Source organism: Cicer arietinum, chromosome 5 (assembly GCF_000331145.2).
Source record: "Cicer arietinum cultivar CDC Frontier isolate Library 1 chromosome 5, Cicar.CDCFrontier_v2.0, whole genome shotgun sequence".
Classification (NCBI taxonomy): Eukaryota; Viridiplantae; Streptophyta; class Magnoliopsida; order Fabales; family Fabaceae; genus Cicer; species Cicer arietinum.
This window is the reverse complement of record NC_021164.2, coordinates 49,584,089-49,610,530: the sequence shown is the minus strand read 5'-3', so window position 1 is coordinate 49,610,530 and position 26,442 is coordinate 49,584,089. Positions and strand designations below refer to the sequence as shown.

The 26,442-nt window shown below is 32.8% G+C and overlaps 2 protein-coding genes and 1 long non-coding RNA gene across 3 annotated transcripts; 2 read left to right on the top strand and 1 right to left on the bottom strand.

Annotated features, from left to right (window-relative positions):
• Window positions 1–4,861: 4,861 nt before the first annotated feature.
• LOC101502354 (FHA domain-containing protein DDL) lies at window positions 4,862–13,599 on the top strand. Its single transcript, XM_004499982.4, has 10 exons — window positions 4,862–5,467; window positions 6,512–6,540; window positions 8,417–8,483; window positions 9,195–9,252; window positions 9,356–9,448; window positions 9,942–10,056; window positions 10,153–10,200; window positions 10,294–10,339; window positions 10,458–10,528; window positions 13,318–13,599. Exons 1-10 carry the CDS (start codon window positions 5,012–5,014, stop codon window positions 13,355–13,357), a joined length of 1,023 nt encoding a protein of 340 aa, XP_004500039.1. The 5' UTR covers window positions 4,862–5,011; the 3' UTR covers window positions 13,358–13,599.
• A 2,071-nt stretch (window positions 13,600–15,670) lies between these two features.
• Window positions 15,671–17,259, top strand: LOC113786749 (uncharacterized). The gene is made up of 2 exons (XR_003473059.2): window positions 15,671–16,699; window positions 16,849–17,259. It is a non-coding gene; the product is annotated as an uncharacterized lncRNA (long non-coding RNA).
• Window positions 17,260–22,578: 5,319 nt separating this feature from the next.
• LOC140920492 (uncharacterized) lies at window positions 22,579–25,598 on the bottom strand. The gene is made up of 5 exons (XM_073368776.1): window positions 25,527–25,598; window positions 25,171–25,267; window positions 24,790–24,817; window positions 22,857–24,057; window positions 22,579–22,776 (listed from the first exon to the last, which is right to left on the bottom strand). Exons 1-5 carry the CDS (start codon window positions 25,596–25,598, stop codon window positions 22,579–22,581), a joined length of 1,596 nt encoding a protein of 531 aa, XP_073224877.1.
• Window positions 25,599–26,442: the final 844 nt, after the last annotated feature.

Sequence of the window (26,442 nt, the reverse complement as noted above, 5' to 3'; positions counted from 1 at the left end):
AATTACTCCCAAATTTCGGAGTTTGAATTACAGATCATGAACTTTATGTATGAAGGATATCCACTAAATTGGGCATACTTTGTTAAATCTGTAATGTTTGGGTCAAAAGAAGCTACTGGGTTACCGTATGCTAAAGAAGTTTCTCGGATTTTGGAACACTTTGGGGTGGATTTCTCTGACAAAGTCATGTATACACCCACAAAGGAAAATCTGCTGGTCTTGGGCGTCCTGCCTAGCATGAGGATAGTATGGAATGAGCAGTTTCAATCATATGTGCATAAAAGTGACCTTGGTCAAGCATTTGATGTCGCTCAAGAGGACACTGCTGGTCCCTCAAATGCTACTGCCCAATATGATGAAGACGGCAAGGAAACATTGTCTAATGATGGTTATATCTCCAATCACATGATCATGAACAAACTTGACTCTTTCCAAACTGATGTGGATTTGAGTGCTTCCACATGAGATTGAAGATTTAACCAAGTGATTTCTTGAGATAAAGTGGTAAAATAAAAGGGAAAAGAAACAAACAAAAATGGATTAGATGGAGAAGATGAAGAAATCCATTGATAAGATTCAAGTTCTAATCCAAGAACTCAAAGAGGAGACATATCTCACTAATTCTAATTCATTTCAAAGTTATCTCAAAATGAGACTCTTACAAAGTATTTAAGAAGGATTTACCTTATTCCTGAAATGGGCCAAAGGCAAATCTCTAGACCTATATTGGGCTTACACCACTTAACCAAAATTATTACAATTCAAATTAAACACAAATAAAACTAAAAACTATTATAAAGTCTTGACTTGAAATATTCTTTGTTTTTCTTCCTAATTAGCTTTTTTAGGTCCTCATCACAAACCTTCATGCAAACCCTATTCCAAAATCTGTCCACTTCTATCGACACTCGCTTCCACAACATTGAAACTACTATTGCTCGCAACTATGACACATTATCCCATGACATTAGTAGTTTATCTGACAAGATTGATCATCTCCACATTCCAACGAATTTTGACTAGTTCGATGCTAGGAGTTTATTTGCTATTGTTTGTTTGTGTAATATTTCAAAGCTAGGATTTTAATTATTATAGTTTGGTTGTGTATCGATTAATGCTGACAATATTCAAACTCGCTTACCATTTCGGTCGTTATGATGTATTTAATTGAACATGACTTAATCATTCATTATGTTATTCTCTTTTGTTTACAATGTGTGCTAATTTTCCCTTTATTCGTGTTTCCATGCTTGGAATTGTATGTTTCTATATTTTTCCTTCTTTTTGATCATGTCAAAAGGGGGAGAAAATTTGATACTGTTGTTTCTTTAAAAACCTTTGTAGGTCTTCAAACAAGTTTTCAATGTGATCACATACATTCAAGATCAATGGGGGAATACGCATACATTACGGGGGAACAATGTTAGAATGATACAATCTCTCCAAAACAACAACATTTTGTCATAATAAAAAAGGGGGAGAATGTAAAATACATGTTTTTAATGAAGACAAATATCAACAAATATGATCAAAGCAACAAGCTCAAAAAGAAGTTTAAATATCTTCATTGATAAATCGTTAAATCCAAACATATTAGATGTTTAATGTAAAGGTAAATGATACAACCAATACTTCAAATACATAAGAACCATTCATATTTACATATGCATATAAAGTATTTTCAAAAGTCAAAATTACATTAACAAAGTCTTAAAACTAATATTTTTGACAAAAAGCAAAGGTGTATTTGAATACAACATAGTGTATTCGAATACAGATGCAAGTTAGAAGCAAAAGCTTCACATCTGTATTCGACTACGACCTGCTGTAGTCGAATACAAAACAAGGCAGTAGCCAAAACCTTTGCATCTGTATTCGACTACGATGTGCTGTAGTCGAATACAAGGCAAGTCAGTAGCTAAAACATTTGCATATGTATTCGACTACGATCTAATGTAGTCGAATACAAAGCAAGTTAGAGGAAAAAATCACAAATCTGTATTCGACTACATGAAGGATGTATTCGAATACAAGGTGCAAATTTTGAATAAATCTGAACACGTTACAAAGAGGTGTATTCGAATACATACATCTTGTATTCGAATATAACTGGAAGCAATACAATTTTTCAGATCTGAAATGGTTCTAGATCATTCTATTTGTTCATCAAACCTCTTGGATCAATGGCCACGAATCTGAAGAGATATTTATGGAGTATAAATACACCATAACTTTAGATCAAACAACACACAATCCTTGAATCAAACATTGAACAACTTTGAACAAAATTCTGATTTTTTACAAAGTACTTGCATTTCATTTTCATATCATTCAGAAAGGTTCTCAAAGTACTTGAAGTATTATTGGATTGAAATCATTATACCTCTCTTATATCCTTATTCCAGATCATATTGTATCACTTGTAAAAGAAAGTAGTACTTTCTTAAAGTAGCTTAATCTAAGATAGTCGTGTGCTATCTAGAAGTATTGTTAGAAGTTTGTAGCAGAAATCTCAGGGTGGGAATTGTACGTTTTCTGACAATAAGTGGATTAATCTCTTGTGGTGTACACCGCCCTCTTAGGCGTACCTATGTACTTACAATTGGCATCAGAGCAGGTTCAAGTAACTTACTCCTCGATCATTACTCTTGGCTTCCGCACAACCTGTTTTTAGAGACGGTGGCAATAGTAACAAACCACCATGCACTACAATTTTTGAAAGATACATATGCAAGTGTATCTTGAAGTACAAGGAGACGACATATGGGATGCAGTTGAAAAGTGTTGTTCGATAAGAAGGCTAAAAATATGCTACAATCAACACTAGGAATGGATGAATTTTTCCGTATATCCCACTTTAAAACAGCCAAAGAAATATGGGATACGCTGGAAGTAACTCATGAAGGCACCATTGAAGTAAAAAGATCTAAACTAAATACACTATCTCAAGAATACAAATTATTTCGAATGTTGCCCAGAGAATCTATCTTAGACTTACAGAAAAGGTTCTCCCACTTAACCAACCATTTGTCGGCTCTTGGAAAGACCTTCACCAATGATGAACTAAATCTAAAAGTATTAAGATCATTAACGAGGGCTTGGTAACCAAAGGTAACAGCAATCTCCGAAAAGAAAAATCTATCCAAAATGTCTCTTTCTGCATTATTTGGAAAACTCCAAGAACATGAAATCGAACTTGGAAGGTTAGAACAAAATGAAAGTCAAGAAAAGAAGACCAAAAACATTGCTCGTTTAAAATTAACGGAAAAGTTGTCAACTGAAACTTTCATGAAATGGTTATTTATAGCATCAATTTCATATCATTCAGACTTTAATCATGTTAAAGAAATATTTTTAAATTACCTCTCATTTTTATCTCACCCTCTTTTATTTCTATATTAGCAACTAGAGAAAAACAAGATACGAACTGAACACCAGATGATTGGTCCCGACTTATTAGTTTTTAAATTCTGGTGTATTGAATTATATGATGTAATGAAAATTTGTTAAAGACTTAAATAAGTTCAAGTTATAATAATAATTTATGAATCTACCAAAACAAGTGATAATTATATTTTAAATGTAGTTTCAGTTGTATTTTGTGATTCTAATTATTATTTCATTATACTAACTTATGTTTTATTAAGGTGCATGGATCTAATACATTTCACCTCAAATTGGTGCATGTACTCCTTTGCTTATAAAATTGGGTGATTAGAGTTACATTGTCTTAGTTTTACAATAAGTGTAATATGTCTCTCGGTACAACATAATACTTTGTCAAATCGCAAACACATTTTCGTTGTTCTACACTTAAACGTCATGCAAACTCTTGACTAACTGGCCCTCCATAATATCATATAATTCGTGGTTGTGAAATCTCCATATTACTTTAACTATCGGTATCATGCATCTTTTAATGGTTTTGATATAATCTCGACACCTTTTAATAGCACTTTGTGTTGAATTATTAATTGGGTTATAGTTTCCACCCTTGTCACAATTCAAGATGAATTTTGAGTTATTTCCTCTCTTTCATGTCTCTATATCTAATCTGATAATGATAATAGTCGTCATATTTTTAATTCTAACCTCCTTATCCCAATGCATTATAACATCTCATGTATCAAAAATATACAATAGTACATTAAAATAAATTAAGTTACATTAGCACATTACAATTATGCATTAATAATATCTTTTAACATTATTCTTACAAGATTAGTTGCGAATGTATTATTAATGGATTAGTTGTGAATGTATTAGTAATATCTACACATTTTTTTATCACTTAATTGTAGTATATTCGTATGTGTTATCAAAAACCAAGAAATTAAAAAATATATTACTTTTAAAAAAAGTTATTTCGATAAACTTAAACTAAATTTTCCAAAACTAATTGTATATAATCTTAACTCAAGTTTATTGAAAATTCCAACAAACTCAACTATACATTTATCGGAACTTATTTCTATTCTGAAAAATTTAGAACAAGTTTGTCGAGTCATTATGATTTCTTACCAACAAACTCAATGGTGGTGAGAGTTATTGATTTGAAAAACTCAATGGTGGTGAGAGTTATTGATTTGAAAAACTCAAAATGAAAGTAAAAAATTGATATGGTAAAAAAAGTAAACAGGAGTAAAATTGGATTCTTTTAGAGATAGTGTGTGAGAGTAGGGGGTATAATTGTAGCAGCAGGGGGGTAAATGTTTCTTGTTCTAAACTAGAGGAGATGCCCCAGCGGATTTGGGCCTCGTTGTTTCTGCATCAAGCCCAAAGTTTGTCTTGGAGGTGAGAGCGAGAGTGGTTGTGACCTTCAGAATTGGAGTAGATTCGTATGTGTCTGTCTACTCTCATTACCATACCAAAGTTGGATGTTGCCAATCGTAACTTCAATCTCCCGAAACTCATCACAGTACTCTACATAAAAAAAAATCACTTTAACAGTGTCACTTACTTAAAATTCTAGAACTCTCGATTCTGTACAGTCAGGACCACTCTCACAACCATGGGCCGTCACTCCTCCTCCAATCATTCTCCATCTTCCCGTCGACACCGGAGCCACCGCAGCATATCTCCTCCGCCAAGAGAGAAGCAAAGACCTTCGAGACACGAACCGGTTCGGTCGGATTCCGGTTCACCTGATCTTCCTCCTCCTCCTCCTCGCCGTTCTCGTTCTCCTTCTCCACGAACGAAGCGGTTGAAGAAAGTTCAATCCGAACGCGAACCTAAACGCGAGCACGAGAGGAACCATAGAGGGAGGGATTCGGAGAAGGATGTAGTTGAGAGGAAGGAGAGGAAGAGGGTGGAGAATGACGATGATGATGGTGGAAGGAACGGAAGGTCGTCGAGGTCGAGGCATGAGAGGTCGCCGGAGCACCACCGCAATGGGAGAAGCAGGCATAGGTCTCAGTCGCCGCAGCATCACTCCACCGCCGCCGCAAACTCAAAGCCTCGTGATGAGGTGTCTGGTGATATCCAACCCTAGTTCAAACCATTGTTTCAGCTTTTTTCTTTATTCAATTTCACTTAATTTTTTATTGGTATATATGAATGTTGTTGTTATGTTGAATAGAAAAAAATTCAGGCATTTGTTTTTATGATGTTTTTGGAATTTAAGGAATGATGATGTGGTTTAAGTAATGAAGTTATGGCGTTATGCTGCTATTTTTTGCTTTATATTTATGGTTTGCATACATTTTTGATTGTTGGTAGTGAGTTTTTCTAGGGTGTTATTGGATTTAGGGTTTAAGTGTTACAAGAAGTTGGTTGAATATATGAGTTTGACAGAAGTGGAGAAAAAATAGGTGATTATTACAGTGTTACTTACTGGCATGATAATTTCTACACTAGTTATGTGATCAACTGATTTAGGTAATGGCTAAAATTATGGATATCGTGAGAGTTATAAACAAATATAAATAATTATGGACAACCTGTTAGAAGTCCCTTTGCTTTTGAAGAGTGGAATTTGCATGTGGTGAGGTAACATAATTGGTTGCACAGCCGCCTGAATCAGGCTTTTGACTAGGATTTAGAGAGGCACTAAAGTTGGGCATGTGTACAAAAGTTAAGAGTCTTGATTTTAGGTGGTTTAGGCATGTGTAGAGAAAACTTGTAGAAGCCCTTGTGACAAGAGTAGATTAAATGGATTGTAATCCAGTAGTTTGAGTTAGATCAAAGATTAGAAAAGATTTGGTCAAACAATAAGAAGGATTTATATTTAATGGATTTCTCCTTAGACTTGATTGGTGTTGCTTGATCCATGTATTTGAACCGACTTATTGGGAATAGTCTGTTATTTACTTTTCTTTCGGAGCAGTTTATTTTCTCCTGCATCCTCTCATGGTTCCCAAAATTTTATTTATTCTTCCAAACTTTGTTTGCATTTAACATTCATTTCTCCCAATTGTGCTCTCTTTGCTTCCTGCTTTGTGCTTCAGTGCATGATAAGCTTTCATATTCCCAGGGATTGATGCTTATCTGGGTTGCTGTTTAATTTTTTCAGGTGACAAATTCAAGAGGAGCTGAAATAATGTAAGCAGTTCTTTCAACTTTGAATTGCGTATTCAAGTCTTGCCTCTGATTGATGTTGTTCATACTGTTTAATTGTTAGTTGTGGTTTTAAGCTTTTAATAAGAATGCTATATTTTGGAGTAACACTTGTTTTTCAGCATTTTTGTGTGTAATTACATACGAGAAAAGGGGAGGGTTGGATGCTACTTGTTGACCTCATGAAGTCATTGAAGATGAATCTAAATCTAAAATAATGTCTATGCTGGTTAAGATGGTTCACTAAATCTAATTGCAGTGAAATGAGGTTTAAGTTAACGGGAGCTATACTGTATTGACAAGTATGTAGAGATTGGATTGGAGGTCTTTATGGACATGTGTAGGAGCACATTAGAGGACTTCAGAGTCTATCTTGGATGTATTTCTTTATTTATCAGAACGGATCAAATGTATTAATATTATGTGTAGCATATGATTTTAACTAGTTGATTTATGGATTAAGAAAATGCATTTTTATTGAAAATGTGTCTTTTTTATGAACCCCTACCACATTGATCGATCCTTGTAGCTGACTCCACTTAGTAGGGCAAGACTTAATTTTGTTGGATGTTAGTGTAATTTGGCTTAAGACAAGAAAAATCTAATGGGTAAATGCTAGAATTTACAACAAGAAAGTCTGGCGTGCATAGAAGATAAATGTTTAAGTAAGTTTGGTGAATCTTAGGTGGGTATATGACATGAGATGGTAGCATTTACCTTATAAAACCCATTTAAAAGATTTCTACTATATTATGGTGTATGGATCAGAATGTTGGGATGCTGAGAGACAACATGCCTAGAAAGAGCACCCACTAAAATGATAAAGTTTATAGATAATGACCAAAGACATTAGTGTATTATGAATGAAGACAGTTGCTTAAAGAATTGGGTAGCTTCAATTGAAGACCAAACAATACTCAACCATTTAAATAGGTTGTTGTAATTCTTAGATGTGTAGTATAGAGATCGATATGTAAATCTTACTATTGGAAATAATGCGTTGGATAGTTGAGCTAGTTGTGGTACAGATAGAAATAATATCAAAGATCCGTAAGACCTAGCTCAATTGGCAAAATGCAGAAATTGTTAGGCATGGATACCATATCCCGAGTTTAAACCCGAGACCTTGCAGTTGTGTGCAAATTTCTTTACCATTTCATCTATAAGACCCGAGAAAAAAAATATATATATCAGAGATATGATTTCAAAATTCAAATGATTAGTTGGATTTGGCTAATAGACATTAGACATCATTGGATGTAAATGAAAGATCTAGAAAACCCAGATAATTTGTGAGTAAGGTAGTTTATATGTACAATTCATATACTTTTATTTTTTGGTTTCCCATAGGTTCCCTCCACCGGAAGTAATCCTATTCATATACTAATATTAATGTTTTGTAGAATATTTATCTTTAAAATTCTTTTCCTTTACATGTTCATTTGTTGGATATGCTTTGTGTCTTTTCCGTGTTCATGTTTTGTTGATCAATAGTACATAAATGGTGCTACTATGCAATTTAGCCTTGGTGTGTGTGTGTGATCATATCAGTTGAGATTTTCTATGGGAACATCAGAAATAAATCTTGTTCGTAAGATTTTAGTTTTAACTGGCCTCGAGCTTGAAAATACTACATGACTCCTATATTTGGTTCCCTACAGCTTTTCTGATTGCAATTGAAAAAAGATGAAGTCTCATTGATACAAGAGAAAATTATGATCAATTCTTTGTTATGGAATTGGAGAGGCTCAGCACTTATTTGAATAATGTTTCAATTGTTAAAATAATGGTAATAAAACTGAAATGACATTAACTTTGTATATTTTCTTAAAGTATAACTTTGTATTGTATGTTTTGGCAGGAATGAAGAGAATGATTCTGTTATGAAGATGAAGGCTGCGGAAGAGGCTCTGGAAGAAAAACAGAAGGTAACATTGTGCTCTTCTCAAAGTATCTTGTGCCTGTAATATTATGTAGTCCTCCACATATCTTTTGTGCTTGTTGGGGTAGGGGTCTAACTCCCTGTTAGATAATTTAACCTCTGCATTTATTTTGGAGGCTTCTATTGATAACTTGGTGAGATAGATAGGTATTCATGTGTGAACAATATTCAATTGTCCCTTTTAGTTTCCCATTAGAATTACATGTAACCAAGGTTACCATTGGATGCTATAGAGATAGATATTTTTCTTCTTAAAGCACTCAAACAAGGATGCTCTGTAGCTCTTTGCTACAGTTTTTTCCTTACCGGTTACCATAATTTTCAATCTGGTGTCCTCTTCCTTTAAGGAGGTTAGAGTGAGACATCCAGTCTCTAGATACCGGTATACTTCTGCTAAATTTGTTGGGGACACTTAGCCATCTAAAAAGGAAAAACAAAGGACAGATGATTTTTAAGTAAACAAAGAAGAAGATATGATGAGGATATTAATATTTGAAGTTTTATTGAAGTAAAAAACACTGAAAACATTTATGTTAGTCAATGAAAAATAGAAAAACAGAAAAAACTCAAAAAAAGTAATATGCTTTAACAAATTAAAAGCTAACTATTATTTTTTTGTTTGTATAAAGGAGGAAAGAGGATGTAGATTTTGAGTGACTTATTCCTGTTGGCTTTTCTAATATACTGTCATTTGCAGCAAAAACCTTCATTTGAGCTATCTGGAAAACTTGCAGCTGAAACTAATCGTGTCAGAGGTGAGAGACTAACTATTTTTAACATGTAGAAATATGTGTTTTGATTTGTTAAGTGAGTTTATGTTTTCATTTAATTGTTTGCTAAACAGTATATATTTTTCAGGCATTACTTTGTTGTTCAATGAACCACCAGAGGCTCGAAAACCTGATATTAAATGGAGGCTCTATGTTTTCAAGGGTGGTGAAGTGTTGAATGGTAAGTCATTATGGCTTCTGCTTAAACTTTATATATTCATTTTTTTATATTGTTATAACCAACCCCCAAACCCTGGCCACTTTTTCCTGCGTCGCGGCAGCATAATTTTGTAAGCTCTTGTTGCTCAGTCCTGAAGCATGACATTTGATAATTAGTTATCACTATCTATATATATTTTCCATTGCAATTCATTAGAAGAGTTTCTAAAAGTCTTCATAACTAGATAAGTCCTCTGTTGCCATTTCTTTTCCATCTCCACATTAATTTGTATTTCTGCTTTCATGGGTACAGTTTCCTTTCTTTTTCATAAATTTTCATTAGTTAATTTTAGTCATCCTTTTTTTCTTCAGTTCTTGCAGTTAAATTATTAAATTAAAAATCTTTGACAATGTTGATGGGGCTAAATGGAAATTCAAGTTTTTTTGTCATCCAAATATACTTCTATTTCTTTTTACTTGTGCATTTTACTAAAAGAAATGTATATGATTGACAGAGCCCTTATATATACATCGCCAAAGTTGTTACCTTTTTGGAAGGGAAAGAAGGATTGCTGATATCCCAACAGATCATCCATCTTGCAGCAAGCAACACGCTGTTATTCAATTCCGGTATTACTTTCAATTAAAGACTCCATTAAGGTTTCCTTGCATTGTTGGTGTTTTAGGTTTTCCCACTAGTATTTTTTTAATTTATTATCTTATTAGGCAAGTTGAAAAGGAGCAACCTGATGGTACATTAGTAAAGCACACAAGGTAATGCCTGATTCGTTTTTTTCTTGATGACTCAACATATACTGCTAAAGTTTTCTGCATGTAAATCCCTAATATCTATGCAACTTGCAATAGGCCTTACATAATGGACCTCGGAAGCACAAACAAAACTTTCCTTAATGTGAGTGGTCACTGAATGTCTTCTATTAGTTTGTTTGTTATGTTCAATTGATGCGGTAGCAAATAGTGAGCTGAAATTGGATGTGTGTTATTGAATATCTGATGCTTTGTTTTTGCAGGAAAATCCCATTGAACCTCAACGTTATTATGAACTTAGGGAGCAGGACACCATTAAATTTGGTAATAGTAGGTAAGTGAAATCTGACCAGTAGATATTAGTAGTTTTTCATGGTGTTTAAACATTATATTTCTTGTTTGGTTTAAAAAATAATAGGCAATATTGAGAAAAAAAATTAGACAATATTAGGCAATTTTTTTATTATATGGCTATTTTAACCTATAGTCATCTGAATCATGGTTTATTAGAGCTAAACTGTTGTGGTAATAGGGCTAAAAACATTCGATTGACGAAAATAGTTGATGTCATCAGGTCTAAAAGTTTAGAGTTCAGTAATAAAAAGGGTTATGTATAGCGATTAATAGAAAGGAGGATCTTTTGGTGGAAAGGTAAAGAAATGCAAAAAAAAAAAGAATAATATTTGAATTCATGGAACTATATCTTGTTCTCACTTCCAGCTGAGGCATGGAAAATGTCACTGGTACTGTTTCCAGGCATTGCTGTAGAAGTCTAAATCCAATCACATCCTTTGGCTTTGTTTGGGTCAGAAAAGAAAGTAAAAGGAATGAATGTTAAAGAAATGATGTTGTCAAAAAACATGTCCTTTTAGGGATCTGCAAATAGCGGCGCTTTTTTTATATATCGGTTATAGCGGCAAACACTGAATAGTGGAATTGCAGTGTTTTTGTGGTGGACCAATTTTTGCAAACATTAAAAAGTTATATAATTTAAAACGTGAAGTGCTGAGTCGGGGAGTGAGTATTATATTATATATATAATACCTAAACCCCACTACCTAGCTGTGGTCAATAACGTGAGCATATGTTCATGTACTCACTGTTAAGAACCTCCACTCAGCATTCAGCAATGTTATTTAGAAAGAACAATTTTGTAATGAGAATGATGAATACAAAGTTTAGTTGGTGGTTTACGACAATATTGGTTTAGCAAACCCATTCACATCAACCCCCAGAGTTACACTTCTACAAAGGAAGTATCCTCTATTCAAATAAAACATAAAAAATCCCTTCTGCACAGTGCAGACAGCCAGAAAATCCCCCCATGAATAGCTTATTCAACTAACCAGATCACAAGAGCTAACCAACTCCAAAATTAGAAACAAAATAACAGAATATCATCAACCTTGCATGCTTTATTTTATATATAATTATTTATATTTCAACTGCTTTGCGGCTTTCACCATCTGTCCGCTATGCTATCCGCTATGTCTCATATTGGATTTTTGGCGGTCTGCTATTTTCCGCGATCTGCTATGAATAACACTGAGATAGATTCTTAAAATCATTTTCATCTCTCTATAATACAACAACAACAACCAAGCCTTATTCCACTAAGTAAGGTCGGCTACATGGATCAAGCGACTCTATAATGTTCTATCTTATAGCATATCTTATCTATCTTATTGATCTCTAGGTCTTTCTTAATAAGTTCGGCTATACGTTTTCTAGGTCTCCCATTGTCTCTAGTGATTTGACTACCCTCTATTTGATCTACTTTCCTTACCAGAGAATCTACTAGTTTTCTCTCCACATGTCCAAGCCATCTAAGCCGAGTTTTCATCATCCTTTCTATGATAGGTGCTACCCCAACTCTCTCTCTCTCTTTAATGTTGTCATTCTCTATTCTATCTTGCCTAGTCTTTCCATACCTTCAACGTAACATTATCATCTCTTTAATTATCTCTAATATTAATCATATGCATGACATTCTCATTTTCTCAAATAAAGTGAAAGATTTCTCTCTCCTCCCTCCTTCTCAAGGCTCTCCCATTCCCTCCCCAAACACAGCTTTAGTGAGCTTTCTCTAAAATGGGTGAAAAGCAAAATTGTGGGACCTACCACTATTTTTTCTTTTCCTCCCACATTTTCTTCTAAACCAAACCATTGGACATTCTTTTATTAGTTTGCTGTCTCCTCTTCCAATCTTTCCTACACGGTAAAATCTAAAACTAGAGAATTCCTGTTCAGAAAAAGAACCAAATGTGAAAACTGGGATATCGCGTTCTTTCCTTGATGATTTTTCATGTGATATAAAACATGTTGTATATACCTGACGTATATATTTATATAATACAATAAATGCTTCCATTATTCAAAATGTCAACTCAATTATAAAGCAAAAAATTGACATGAACAAAATCTAACCAACAAAGAAGAAAATGAACCAAATGTGAAAACTGAGATAAAAAAGAACAAAAGCTGTGTTAAAAATTTCCTGCAAATTTACTCGAGTCAAGCCGAGTAAACTTGGTTTCATTTCGGAGTTTGTTAAAATTCAAATTTTAACCGAGTTTGTTAAAATTCGAATTTTAACCGAGGTTGTTAAAATTCGAATTTTAACCGAGTCCAATTTGAAATTGATACCAAACTTGCATTTTTAACTACATTGCTGGCTTGAGTTAGTCTGGTGCGTTTTAATGGAAGGAATTTTCTTGCCTTTTCTTGTGTTGGTACTTCAAATGGAAGAAATTTCTTGCACTATCTCCAATTAAATTTTTAAAATAGGTTCTTAACTTATTTAACATTAGTGAAGAATGAGCTGATATGTCACGTAAGTAAGAACCGTTCTTATGAAATTTGGTTCTTTTCCTAGACAAGACTTTATAGACGCTTGATTGATTGTGGGTCCTGTTTTAAATTCATAAGCGTTCTACTATTAGAGTGGAAACTTTTACCAGCCTTTTCTTCTATGGGGTCATTGTAGAGTCTATAAAAAATAAGAACCCACAATGGGTTCTACCATTCAAGTGATGCACATGTAATGCTTATGCTATGTTTACCTATATAAATGTATATTTATATTTATTTATTTATTGTTGAATTATTGTTTTCTAATTTCAGCCGAGAATATGTATTACTGCACGAGAACTCTGTTTCGTGAAACTCATTGACCTCCCAATCCGCTCTATCCTGCTCATCAGAAGTGATTGAAACAAACATTGTAGCATTAGTTTTTCTAATCATGTCTCACTTGTGTGTATTCCCTCTTTTCAGAGAGATTATAGGTCAGTTTATCTAAGTTTCTTGATATTTATACAAGATACGGATTAAATATTTATGTTAAGTTGTACAATACAATCTTGCCGACTGCCAAATGAGAATTTCAAAGCCTTCTTCTCTTTACCTTTCTTAGAGTTTGTTTGAATATTTCGAAATGAGTGGAATGGATTGGAGCAGAACAGGGTAGAATGAAGTGGAGAGGAGCGGAATGAAATAAAACATCTACTCTGTTGGTTAGATATTTTAGAATGAAATGAAAAATAGTAAATTTTTTCATTTCATTCGTTCCAAATTGAAAGGGAATATAAGTGAAGCTAAATGATGGAATAGGATGGAATGCATTCCACCATGTTCCACTCCTCTTTTTAGCTATCTAAATAATAGTACGTTAATTTATTTTATTACAAATGAATAAATATTCTAAAAAATGTTCCTTAATGTAATGAATGAATGAGAAATGCTCATATAGGTAGTGAAATGAGAACACAATAATGATGCATTAAAATTCTAAAAAAAATCCGTGCATGATTCAAATCAACATACTTTTTGACAAAGTGATTCGAATTATATACAACTTGTTTCGAATCAAATCATTTTGTTTACCTCAAAACTTAAATAGTGATTGGAATCACATACAAGTATGGTTTGAATCAACACAATTCTACAAGTTGATTCAGAGCAGCATAAAGCTATATTGGAATCACACAGCCATTCTAAGGGAAAATTGTAATTTTAATGCATGTCTGAAACTCCATATTTTCAAATCAAAATGATTTAAAAATTAATTTTAATGCATGTTTAAAAAGTAATTTTCTTAGATCGTAAGATGTTGATGATTAAGCTATGGAGAGAGTTTTTTACATCATTTAATCTAAACTTAATTTTTATATCACTCAAAATAAATTAAGACTAGATCGAATGAAACATACACTCATAGTTAACGGTCAGAAAACTAGAAACATATAACTATTGCACATATAAAATAAATATTGTAACGCATTAATATAAAAAATAAGAACTTCATGTAATAACCTGAGTTTTAGAGAAGAGAAAAAAAATAAATAAAATTCTCAAATATGTCCTAAAACCCTTAAATAGCTATGTCGATGTGTCGTATCCCTTGCATATGCGATGAATACCAAAACTTAATTTTCCCCCATAATGTTCGTGTATGCAAAAACATACTCGGTTTTTCTCTATTGTAAGTGGTCTATGTGGTTTTAACTTAATCTAATCTCTCTTACTAACTTCCAACACTTGGGCACATGTAGAATAGGCAATTTCATATTCACATGATCACAAACATATACACATAATTACAAATATACAAGCAATAATTGGGGTGTTACAATATCATATGAAACACAACAAAATACAAGTGTACATAATCACACCAATTCACAAATCATTTAGCTGCTCAAATAAGAATATAAAGTTCACAACACAATCAATTTAAGTATCAAATCATACACTCGTAGAGGTACACACACAAGCACAACTAACACATGAGTCATATTATTGAACATGTTTGATCTTATACCACTAATGTAATACTTTAAAGTTCAAAATAATATAATTGATAGTTACACTAATTTTTAATAACATATGACTGACACATGATTCACACAAACGCATTCGACATAACATGATACTCATATAAATAACTATTCATGGTAAACGAGGATTTGTGTGGTGGCTTCCAACATTGGAGGATAACTCTAAACCACATAGGAATTCTCCCCTTAAAAACCTCGAGGGTCTGACGACCTCCACTAATAGGTTTTTACTATTATACTTTCCCAAACATTGGATTTGTCAAACCCTTCCAATCGTAATGATATGCACATAACACTGAGTTATAAAACTCTCACTAAAATCTTGCGTATGGTTGAAACTATACAACTCGTATTGAAGATCCAAACTGTAGATATGGTTGGTTTAAATAGAATTGATAATGAATCGAACCAACTTGAAAATAAATCAAGACTCAGTTTGATATTTAACTCGTTGAATTTGATTCATAAACTTGAGCTATCTATAGTTCGACTTTTGGTTCATGAACCAGCTCGATATATATATATATATAATTTTTGTATGAAATAAATTTCACTTGGGAGTTGTTAAAAAAATAATTTAATTGTAAATGACATTTTGAAATGAAATAAAATCATTTGAAAAACTAATATTAAGAAGTACTATATCTTTGAAAATTACTTAAAAGACATACAATTCCATTGTTTATAGAAAAACCAAATTGGGTCTCTAATATGATAAACAAAATTGTCAACAAGTCTAAGGTGAGATATTTAATTTGTTGTTTAAATCAACTACTACCGGTGATAATATTGAGTTATAAATGTCGTTTTGAGATAAAACTTGTACAATTAAAAGTTAGAAACAAAATATATAATTCTTATTTATACCATAAAGATAAATAAAATTGTTTTAAGTGTTATATATTATTACTCAAAGTTGGTTATTTTGTTATGTTCAACACTTAGAAATCATACACTCAAATGAACTATCTCCAACATCTCTATTGAAGTTGCACATTGAAAAATGTATTCCGATACCCTCTCCTCTTTAAGTTATGAAGGCTTCTTTTCTCACCTCTAAATATTTTGGTTAATTCATACGTAAATTTGTGTATTTGAGAAAATTATTACACTACTAGAAATTTTGTCTTTAGTGATCGATTTAGAGACCGGATATTTTCAGTCATACTAGCTACCGAAATAGAGACGGTAATTTTGAACCTCGAAACTAAATATTTTTTTGTCACTAAATCAATAGCTAACGAAATTTAGAGTTTGAATTTTAGCGACTAAACTTTCAGTGCTAACTATTTTTTAATTACATAGTTCTATTTTTCTCACCACCACACATATCAGTTCTTCTTTCTTTCTCAACCCACCTAAAACCCTAAAACATTTCTTTCTCAACCCATCTGAAACCCTAAAACCATTCATCTCTTGCTAATTCCTTCTCACCGTCATTTCATCACAATTCACAATCGCGAAACCAACTAGTTTGGATTTCATCTATTGCTAACCATCCTCTCATTGTCATTTCATCACGAAACCATTCTCTAATGCTAACCCAACGGGTTCAGATTTCTTCTGCAACCGTGAAACCAACAAGTTCTCTTAAACCACCCTTAAACCGCAACAGCAAAGTGAAGTCCTCATTCTTTGTCGTCTCGTCGGTTACCGTGAACCAGAAGGTAAGCAATTTATTTTCTAATTTTTTTTATTATGCTTCATTCTTTGTGTTTTTTGTTGTGAACTAATCATTTTGAACTTACTTAACTAAAGGAGGTAAAGAAATTCTGAAAATGGTTTAATTGAGAATATTTTTGTTGGTTGATTTCAGAACTTGAGATATTGGATTTTCCATGTAATCAATATTTGAAGCAAGAGTCTGGGAATAGCAAGGAGACTGAGCAATTATTCTGTACAAGATATAAAACTAAATATTCGATTTTTGGAAAGTTAATGTGTAGATAGTTTGTGTAAAACGTCTCAATGGGTTGCTGATAGTTTTTTGGCCTTACTTTGTAAATAAGCTTATTGTGCTGAGTATATATTTTGTTAACCTTTGGGCTAGTCGAAAGTAGTTTCTATGATTTTACGTTTCCCTTCTCTAGTGTCTATTTAGCCTTGAATCATGAGAAGTATTTGAATAGATCTTTCATATGTGTAGTTTTAATTTTGTAAATAATTTCTTAAGTCATATGAGAATCGGGTGACTCAATTTACTGATATAAGAGTTTAAATTCATCTTTTTAATGTGTGTCATACAAAGTTTAAAGAAATAAAATAAATTGTCTTAGTTATCATGCGACGGTTTGTTATCATCTTTAATGTCATTTAGCTCTTTTTCTATATATCCTTATCTCCTTTTCAAATGATGATAGAGGATGATCACTTGGGTGCGGAGTTATTGCAATATCATATAGAAAACCAAGAACCACTGTAGTAACAAAATTTAGGCCTCTTAATGTTATGGAGCTATTGAAGTGATCTACAATAGAAATTGGCATATCAGAGCTATGTTTTTATTTTGGTCAACTAGATCAGAACTATGTTATGGGGTGTGTGTTTTGCTGTGAAAGCTATCCAAGGAAAATTGACCAATAGTTGGAATTAAAACTCTTTGATTTTTCAAAGAGTTTTGAGAAATCACACGAGAGAAAGAAAAAAAGTATAGGCTGCATTCAATCTGAATTTTGAACAAAATTTTCTATTGAAGGGAATTATTTGGAAATTTTTCTGGCATATAGTTCTTTTATTTGTGTTAGTGAAAGTATAAACAAAACCAGAATTACTTTGTTTAATTTTCTTTTGAATGCTATGAGTTAGACATCTGGACCCCTGGCATATATACTAATTCTAAATCTGTAGAGGTACTTCCAAATGTTAATAAGTTTTCATATAATTGTTTTCCTCATCTAAGGATATAAATTTACCTTTTACTATCTTACTGTAAAAAAATATTCAGCTAATAATCAGTAGAGGTACTTCCAAATGTTAATAAGCTTTCATACAAATGTTAAAACTCTTGATTTTTCAAAAAGTTTTGGGAAATCACACAGGAGAAAAAAAAATATAGGTTGCATTCAATGAGATATTGGCTTTTCCATGTCATCAATCTAAAACATCAAAATGAATGAAAAGAAAATAGCACAATGATGTTTTGTTTTGGTTGAATATGAAACATCATTGCACAAAAGAGTTAAAGCTACACATACAATTTAGTGGAAAAATTTTAAAGCCTAAAGGCAAATATGTTTTGTCTAGTGATCAATAAAATTATGTGCATACATGGATTTCCGAGTTAAAAATGCTTGATGGACATGCTTTAAATTTGCATAGACGTGTAAACGCAAGAGTGGTTACGAGGTTGTATGAATAAAAAAAGGACGAGTAAATGGTTTTGGAATAGAATCCACTGTATTATTAGGGAGACCATATTATTGTAGATCACGTTCTTCATCAACAAAGTTGGTACAAAGACATAAATTTGAAGAAATGAGAAATGAAAGAGACCAACTTCGAGAGGAATTGACTAATACAAATAGAGTAGTTGTACGCAATAATCATTTGATAAAACAATTGATTAATAGCTTGAACTTTAAACTCATGTTATATACTAGAGATCAAATTCATGAAGATGAGATTGGTGATAATGATTATTGTGATCATGATGATGAAGAGTTAGATAAATACTGATAAGTTAATCCGAAAAATCAATATGTTGCAATTTGTTATGACTAAATATATTATGTTTAAGCTAAAAATTTATCTGTATTATTTTGATTACTTAGAAATATTACTTCATATATTATGTTATTTAGTTATATACATTGATATAATTAATACATTTAAATAATTTTGGTGCATAAACTTTTTAGATATTGAAATCAGATTAAAAAATTATTTTTTTAGACATTAAAATAATGAATTAAAAAAAAACGGTAACATTTAAAGACGGAATTAGTGACCAAATATTTAATAAAAATAACAATTTATGTCACAAATTTTGTCTATAAACCATGTACTAATGATATCAAAAAAAATTTCAAAGTGGTTGCTAAATCAATCTCAAACTTTAGTCACTAATTCAATCTCCAAAATCGGTAAGTAAATTTGGTCGCTGAATCGCAACAATTAGCGATTAGTAGTTTATCAACTAAATTTAAAAGGTTGCTGATTCGATTGCTAAAAGCAATTGAGATTGATTTTTTAACAATAGCAACTGAAAAATCAGTTACTAAAAGCGAAATTTCTAATAGTGTTAGAAATCGGCTAAGTGTATAACGTTTGTAGCTTAAATAATTTAAAGTATTTAATGTTTTTAACTTAATAGACTAGAATGAAACAAATAAAACTTAAAACAAAGTGAAAACTAAAAAATAACTCCAAGTGACCAAAAGAATAATCTTATTTTTTTTTTTTTTTTAATTTTATCAATATTTTAACTTACATTGAAGGAACATATTTGTTCCTTTAAGTTTTTTTTTGTTTTTTATTTTATTTTATTTCAACTATTAAGTCGAACTAAATTGTTCATGAGCTTGAATCGAGTCGAATTCCAAATATAAAATAAATTTATGACAAACTCCAATCAAATTTTAAATTGAACCAATTCTTATCGAGTCAAGTTGAAGTTAAGTTCAACTTAACTCGACTCATTTCTAACTCAAAGTGCAAAAAAAATCTTTATTTCAAAGTTGTCCAGAATTTTGGGGATAAATCTATATATATTATACTTTGAGAAATCGAAGGAAGTACTGAATTCATAATCCATGCATGAACCAGATTGTTGCAACGCTCCATGCAAAGACAAAGTTCTGGATCAGAACCAAACCATACCATATTGAAACTTAGACCATTAATTTGTTCTTGAGTAGAGAAGAGAGAATTCAGAATCAGAAGAAAGGAGTGAATCTCATTATTTAGCTCAAAATAATTTCTTACACTTAATTCGGTATTTATGAGTTAGACATGGTAATAAACTCTAAGTGCACATTTTTAATGTTGGTTTTATTATTAGATGATTTTTTAGCATATTTTTCTTTTAAAAAAAACATAGGTATTTTTCTTTAAAAAAAAAAAACATAGGTATTCTTCTTTTATATGCATGTGTTTTGAAAAATTTCCCTTGTACCCTCCTTATTATACCTATACCCCCAAATTTAGAATGAAATGACTATTTTGCCCTCGTATAAATAATAAAACCTCACAAAATTACCATTCCACACTTTCACATTTCCGGAACAGAGAGTAAGTTTTTTTTCAAAATTTCCGGAGAAGTTGAGAAACAAGTTTTCCGGTACAGAGGTTGTACTCCGGAAAAATTGTTTTAAAGTTTTCCGGTACCGGAAATCTTTTTAGGAAGTTTTCCGGTACAGAAGAGTGTTCCGGAAAACTTAGTTTTGACATATCCGGTACAGAAAGCGTTCCGGAAAACTTGAGCATCAAGTTTTCCGGAAGTTACGTATATTTTTTTTTTAATTTAATTAATTATAATTTTATAATTAATTGTGATTTAATTCTTTTAATATTTTAATTTTTCAGTGGGTGCACGAGGAAGAAACGGCAAAATCATTCGAATTACACGGGACACTGATACTTCTACATCGACTCCGATGAATCCCCCAGAGAGGATTCGACCGACAGCTTCAAGGAGAAGAAGACGTATGATTAGTGAAGACGATGATGAGGGACATAATGATCAGGGGGAGCCTTCTACAGTGCATGAGGAAGATGTGGTACATGAGCATATGGTGCACGAGCAGGTGGATGTACATGAGCAGGAGGAGGCTGCACCTGCTCATGAGGGAGAGCATATGGAGGAGGAACATGATGGAGCTGAGGGACCTGGTGAGCTCACACGGTATCCTGGAGGACCTTATGATTTGTATGTCCTTACACGATACCGTTATCATGTTTCAGCTAGACTATGGTTTGGCGAGGTATATTAAATTAATTATTACTTATTTCAATTAATTATTATTTGTTGTCTAAATTTAATTTTAATGTCATATATTTTTTTTTGTATACAGGAGCGACCATTGCTGAAAATTGTTGCGCATGGGAAGAAAATGCAACAATTTACTCCGCCGGTACTTCCGCGACCCATAGAGAATTGGGTGAATTTGTCTGGTCTGAACCCATTACAACGGGGTAGTTTGAAGATGATCGACAACAACTTGATATCTGCCTTTGTTGAAAGATGGCATTCTGAGACATCGTCATTTCACATGCCATTTGGTGAAATGACGATTACTTTGGATGATGTTGCCAATCTTCTCGGATTGCCTATTAGGGGTGAGTTCTACAGTCCACCCGATGTAGATAGAGTAACAGCATGTAATCTTGCCGTCCATCTATTAGGAGTGACCACGGAAGAGATCTGGGAGGAGACCAGAAAGACTAGAGGTGCACACTATAGATTGGATTGGTTGAAGGAGGTGTTCAGAAGGCAGTGTGCAGCAGAGAGGTTTGACTGTGCTGCTAGGGCATATCTGTTGAATTTAGTCGGGAGTACTATTTTCGCTGATAAGAGTCATACTCTAGTTGATGCGAAGTACCTCCCTTTATTCAGATATTTAGATGGTATAGATAGATATGCATGGGGTACTGCTGCACTAGTGGTGCTTTATGACTACCTCTCAGATGCCTGCTATTATGACACCAAACAGCTAGGTGGATACATGACGTTGCTTCAGGTATCAATTATATTTTAGTATTAATTGTTAATTATTTATTTAATTTATTTATGTTGTATTTAATTGTTAGTATTAATTATTTAATATTTTTATTTGTAACAGTGCTGGATTTACGAATATTTTCCGAATATTTGTAATAGAGGTGATCAGGGTGCTGACGTGGAATGTTTTGCCCGAATGAATAGATGGTGCTATAAGCAAGGCAAGCATAAGGTCCACGAATACAGAAGTATTATTGATGCATTGACACCTGCAGATGTTATATGGAGACCATGGGAGAATCACAGGGGTGTCATTCCTTTTGATGATATCACACTTTATACTGGTCACATTCGATTATGCAGCACTGTAGCGAAATATCTACCAGAGAGGTGTTTGAGACAATTCGGATATATCCAGTATATTCCTTCACCGCCACTTCCAGATCCTGCTAGATTATTTGATGTAGATGTGGAATGGTTGGGATATGTGACGCCAGTGACAGAGCTATTTCCCAAGCTTCGTCCAGCTACATATCCATCTGAGTGTGAAGATGGATATTTGGAGTGGTTCTATCAGGTGTCTCATCCACTGCTGGTGCGACCAGATGGTGTACCTCAGGTCCCACGTTATAGTGTACCGCCCACCAGTGCAGATGCTTCTAGTTCACAGCCGCCACCTATCCTACAGCAGATCGGTGATCTTATACAGCAGGGGTTGAGTGAACATCAAGCTAGTCCAGATGATGAGTTGTATAGGCACTTTTATAAAGCTTTGTATTTATCACGTAGTCGCACTAGTTAGTAGTAACACTTTTGTAACTGTTGTTATGTAGGTTATTTTATGAACACTTTTGATGAACTATTATTATTTGTATCAATTTTAAAACATTAAGGTTCATCTAAAGACATTGCCTCTACGGGTTCCGTAGGTGGATTTTGGGTAACACGTGACAACCGGCCTAATAAATACCCCCAGTGTTGTAGACGGCCTGTGTATGCTATTGCCCAAGAAGTTGCTTCATTGGTACGATATTGCTTCCAACCTGGTGCAATGTCTGGCATTGGAAATCCATCTTTCATCTTTAACTGCAAAAATTAAATAAATTAACAAAATATAAGACAAAATTATCAGAATAAAATTTAAAAAAGTATAAGAAAATAATTACCGGAACCCAGTGATTTCCATTAACAAAACCAATACAACAAATGCGATCATTTTTTGTCGATCCGGAATGTGAACCCCTCATAGGAAAGAAAGTCATTGAAAATGTCAGACCGAACGTGACAAGAATAATATTATATGTTGTCGCTATCACGTAACCCATATCAGGCATGGACAACCATTTATCCATGGGTTGAACACCTAAGCCGGATATCATCAACGAATCTCTTACTTCTTTAATGCGTCCTGTGAACAATCTATCATATGGAGTTACATGAGAAACAATCTCTTGATCCAATCTCTTGCGGACCAAAGACCAACACTCTTCACCGAAACCAAGCAATAATGCAATAGCGCGAAAACCACAATTTCCATCAGCTGCCACGTCAAATATGTCATCAATGTATGGCTGAATAATATCAGGAAATTGTGTCAATAACAAATTTTTTGAAGAATGAGATGACTGAGAGGGGTGTTTCTTTGATTGAGAGGCTTGTCTCTTCTTTGATTGAGAGGGTTGGGAACCAATATCTTCACCATATGTTGCATTAACATGCTCAAAGTAAGAAGGGTCTCGATATACATCATATCCATCTGGCTTCATACCCTTACTCTTCTTCACTCTTCCTTTGGTTTTGACTTTTTCAGGTGGTGGACATATTGAACTTGTACTTGGAAAAGCAAGTTCACGCACTTTACTCTTCAACACTCGTTTCCCAATAACATCAAGTGATCGAAAGCGTTTCCATAAGGCATTCATCTCAGTAGACATATCCAACTCTGATCCATCTTCTGTGTCTTGAGTGAGTTCACATTCCATGCTTAATTTTCTCCATTGAATATGCACAGAATCTAGAGGAATTGGTTCACCCATTAATTTATATTGTCCCAATTCACAAGCACAAGGTAATCCGTATGTCCTTCTCAGAGAACACCCACATATAGATTTGTCAGTACCCACCCACTCAACTTTGTCGTATTCTTCAGCAATACGTCTTTGAGCTTCTGTTGATACAAATGTATTCAATCTCTGATAAAATGGATTTCTGTGCTCATGCTCTTCATCATAAAAACTTTTTTGAAACGAGGCTCTGATTCTTTTATGTTGTAACCTTATCATGTTGTTCATAGCCTCCCAACATTTACACAAATCACTCATGCTATTTTCTAACATTAACTTCAGTTTCCAGTGAGCCGACTCAACCCTGTAAAATTCAACAATATATAATAAAATTATATTAAATACCTGTTAGTCGTTGTGTTCCCCAAATGCATCACTTTATTTGTCCATGCTTCAACAAATCTTTCCTTATGTGGAGTCAACCAAGTTTCTTTGACATAATCAACAAACACTTTAGTATCAACACATGATTGTTCAAACATATGCAAGCGCATCATATACTCTTTTTCATTACTACAATACATAATGTCTTTCCACATATTCAATATTGACTCTTGTCTATCCTTTAAGACATATTGCTTGCATTTTGCTCCAACATTTTTTTCGATATGAAATCGACAAAGTAAATTAACAGCATGTGGAAACACAATGCCAACTGCATTCATTAACGCAAGATCTCTGTCTGTCACAATTACTTGAGGGAATTTATTTTGTGTAACAAACAAATCTTTTAGTCTCTCTAATGCCCAACAAAAGTTTTCTTCCCTCTCACATTCCAAATAAGCAAACCCAACTACAAATGTTTTCTCTGTTGATGTCATACCAACAATTTCAAGTAATGGCATTCTGTATTTATTGGTTTTGTAGGTACTGTCCATAATCAACACAATCGGAAACAAATTCAACAACTTCACTGAATCTGGATGCGCCCAAAAAATATCTCTCATAACATCGGAGTCTTCACGCTTTCTATTCCAGCACACATATTTTGCATCTTCAATTAACTTGAATAAATGTTGCATCTCTGTTCTATTACCTCTCACGCGCAATCGAATGATACTTCTCTGTTTATATATTTGTGAGATCTTAGTAACATTACTCTTATCTCGGTCTTGCAATGAGAGTAATATGTGTCTCGGTGCAACATTATATTTTGTTAATTCATGAACATGCTTTCTATCTTCTTCATTTAAGCGCCCAACATATGCATGCCCCTCCAAAGTATCAGGTAATTCATGGTTGTGAATTCCACAAATTACTTTAACTATCCATCCTGAACCATCTTTTAATGGTTTTGATCTAAGCTTGAAAGGACAATCACATTTTTTTGTTGAACTTCGAATAGAACTAGCAGCACACTTGTATTTTCCCCCTTTGTCACAACCTAATATTAATTTATTTCTCCGTCCTTTCTCACCCGTCTCTATATCTGATCTTCTGATAATAACGGTAACTTTATTTTTTATACCAATTTCTTTTGCCCATTTCACAACAGTATCCCTTGAATCAAATATCTGAAATAAAATAATTATAATTAATCACAAAAATATATTTTTATAATATTAATATTAAATATATTTATTCATACCTGATCTGTGTCAAAAATATTTGTAGTATCGACGCATGTTTTGTCCATTAATAGTAGTGGATTATTCATATCTGTTAACATTTAAAAAAAATTAAAAAAAATTAAAAAACTTAAAAAAAAATTAAAAAAATATGGTCTGTACCGGAAAACTCAAAAATGAAGTTTTCCGGAACCTACTACTGTACCGGAATACTTGCCAACCAAGATTTCCGGTACACAACTTTCCCCTTCTGTACCGGAGAAGTCAGTTTTAACATTTCCGGTACTACACTCTGTACCGAAAAACTCAGTTTTAACATTTCTGGTACTTTACTCTGTACCGGAAATCTTGTTTCAAGTATTCCGGTAGTTACCGGAAAACTGCCACTTACCGGAAATCTGTTTTACGGCTGGGGTTGTGACAAAATGGTGAAAAAAATATTTACATTTCCGGTATAATAGTCATTTACAAAATGGTGAAAAAAATTGAGGGTAGTTTTGCCATTTTTGAATTTTTTTGGGGGTACAAGGCAAAGTGTGGGGGTACAAGGGAAATTTTTCATGTGTTTTGTGCTCGAATAGAAAATCATTTTTTTTAACTTCATAGCCTTCTTTTTATTAAATGAATTTGGGCCTGTATCCCTTGTTGGGCCAATGTTGGTGTTACAGGTATCATTCTTTTTTCTCTTAAGAATTATAAATATAGTGACTATGGATTACAATTGATAATTGGATTTGTTTGTTAAAGATTTTTAAAACTTGATATTGATTTTATATTTTAAAAAATGATTTTTGTGATAATTTATTTCAAATTAGTATAAATTGTTTCAAATTTATTAGTTATGAATTAAAAAATAATAATTTTGATATTCAATAATTTAGATATTTATTATTAAAAAATTTAACATAATAAAAAATACATTTTTTTAAAATATAGCTTTCAAAATTGATTTTTATAAAGAGTTTCTCAAAATAATTTTTTTATTTTAATTATTGTTTAAAATTTCATTATCCAAAAAAAGATGTAACAAATAGATGAAATACTTAAAATGAGATTTTAAAATAAAATATGTAAACTAATGTTTTATTTGAAGCTTTTTTTTAAAATATAATAAAAATAAA

Bases quoted from the DNA above. Each gene is read 5' to 3' on its own strand.
- LOC101502354 (XM_004499982.4), top strand. From the start codon at position 5,012: ATGGGCCGTCACTCCTCCTCCAATCATTCTCCATCTTCCCGTCGACAC. The intron at 5,468-6,511 runs GTGTCTGGTGAT...TAATTTTTTCAG, and splicing joins ACTCAAAGCCTCGTGATGAG to GTGACAAATTCAAGAGGAGC. The intron at 10,340-10,457 runs GTGAGTGGTCAC...TTGTTTTTGCAG, and splicing joins CAAACAAAACTTTCCTTAAT to GAAAATCCCATTGAACCTCA.
- LOC140920492 (XM_073368776.1), bottom strand. From the start codon at position 25,598: ATGTTAAAACTGACTTCTCCGGTACAGAAGGGGAAAGTTGTGTACCGG. The intron at 25,268-25,526 runs GTACAGTAGTAG...ATTTTATTTCAG, and splicing joins CTTGGTTGGCAAGTATTCCG to ATATTTGATTCAAGGGATAC. The intron at 22,777-22,856 runs GTAATTATTTTC...TAATTTTTGCAG, and splicing joins ATGGAAATCACTGGGTTCCG to TTAAAGATGAAAGATGGATT.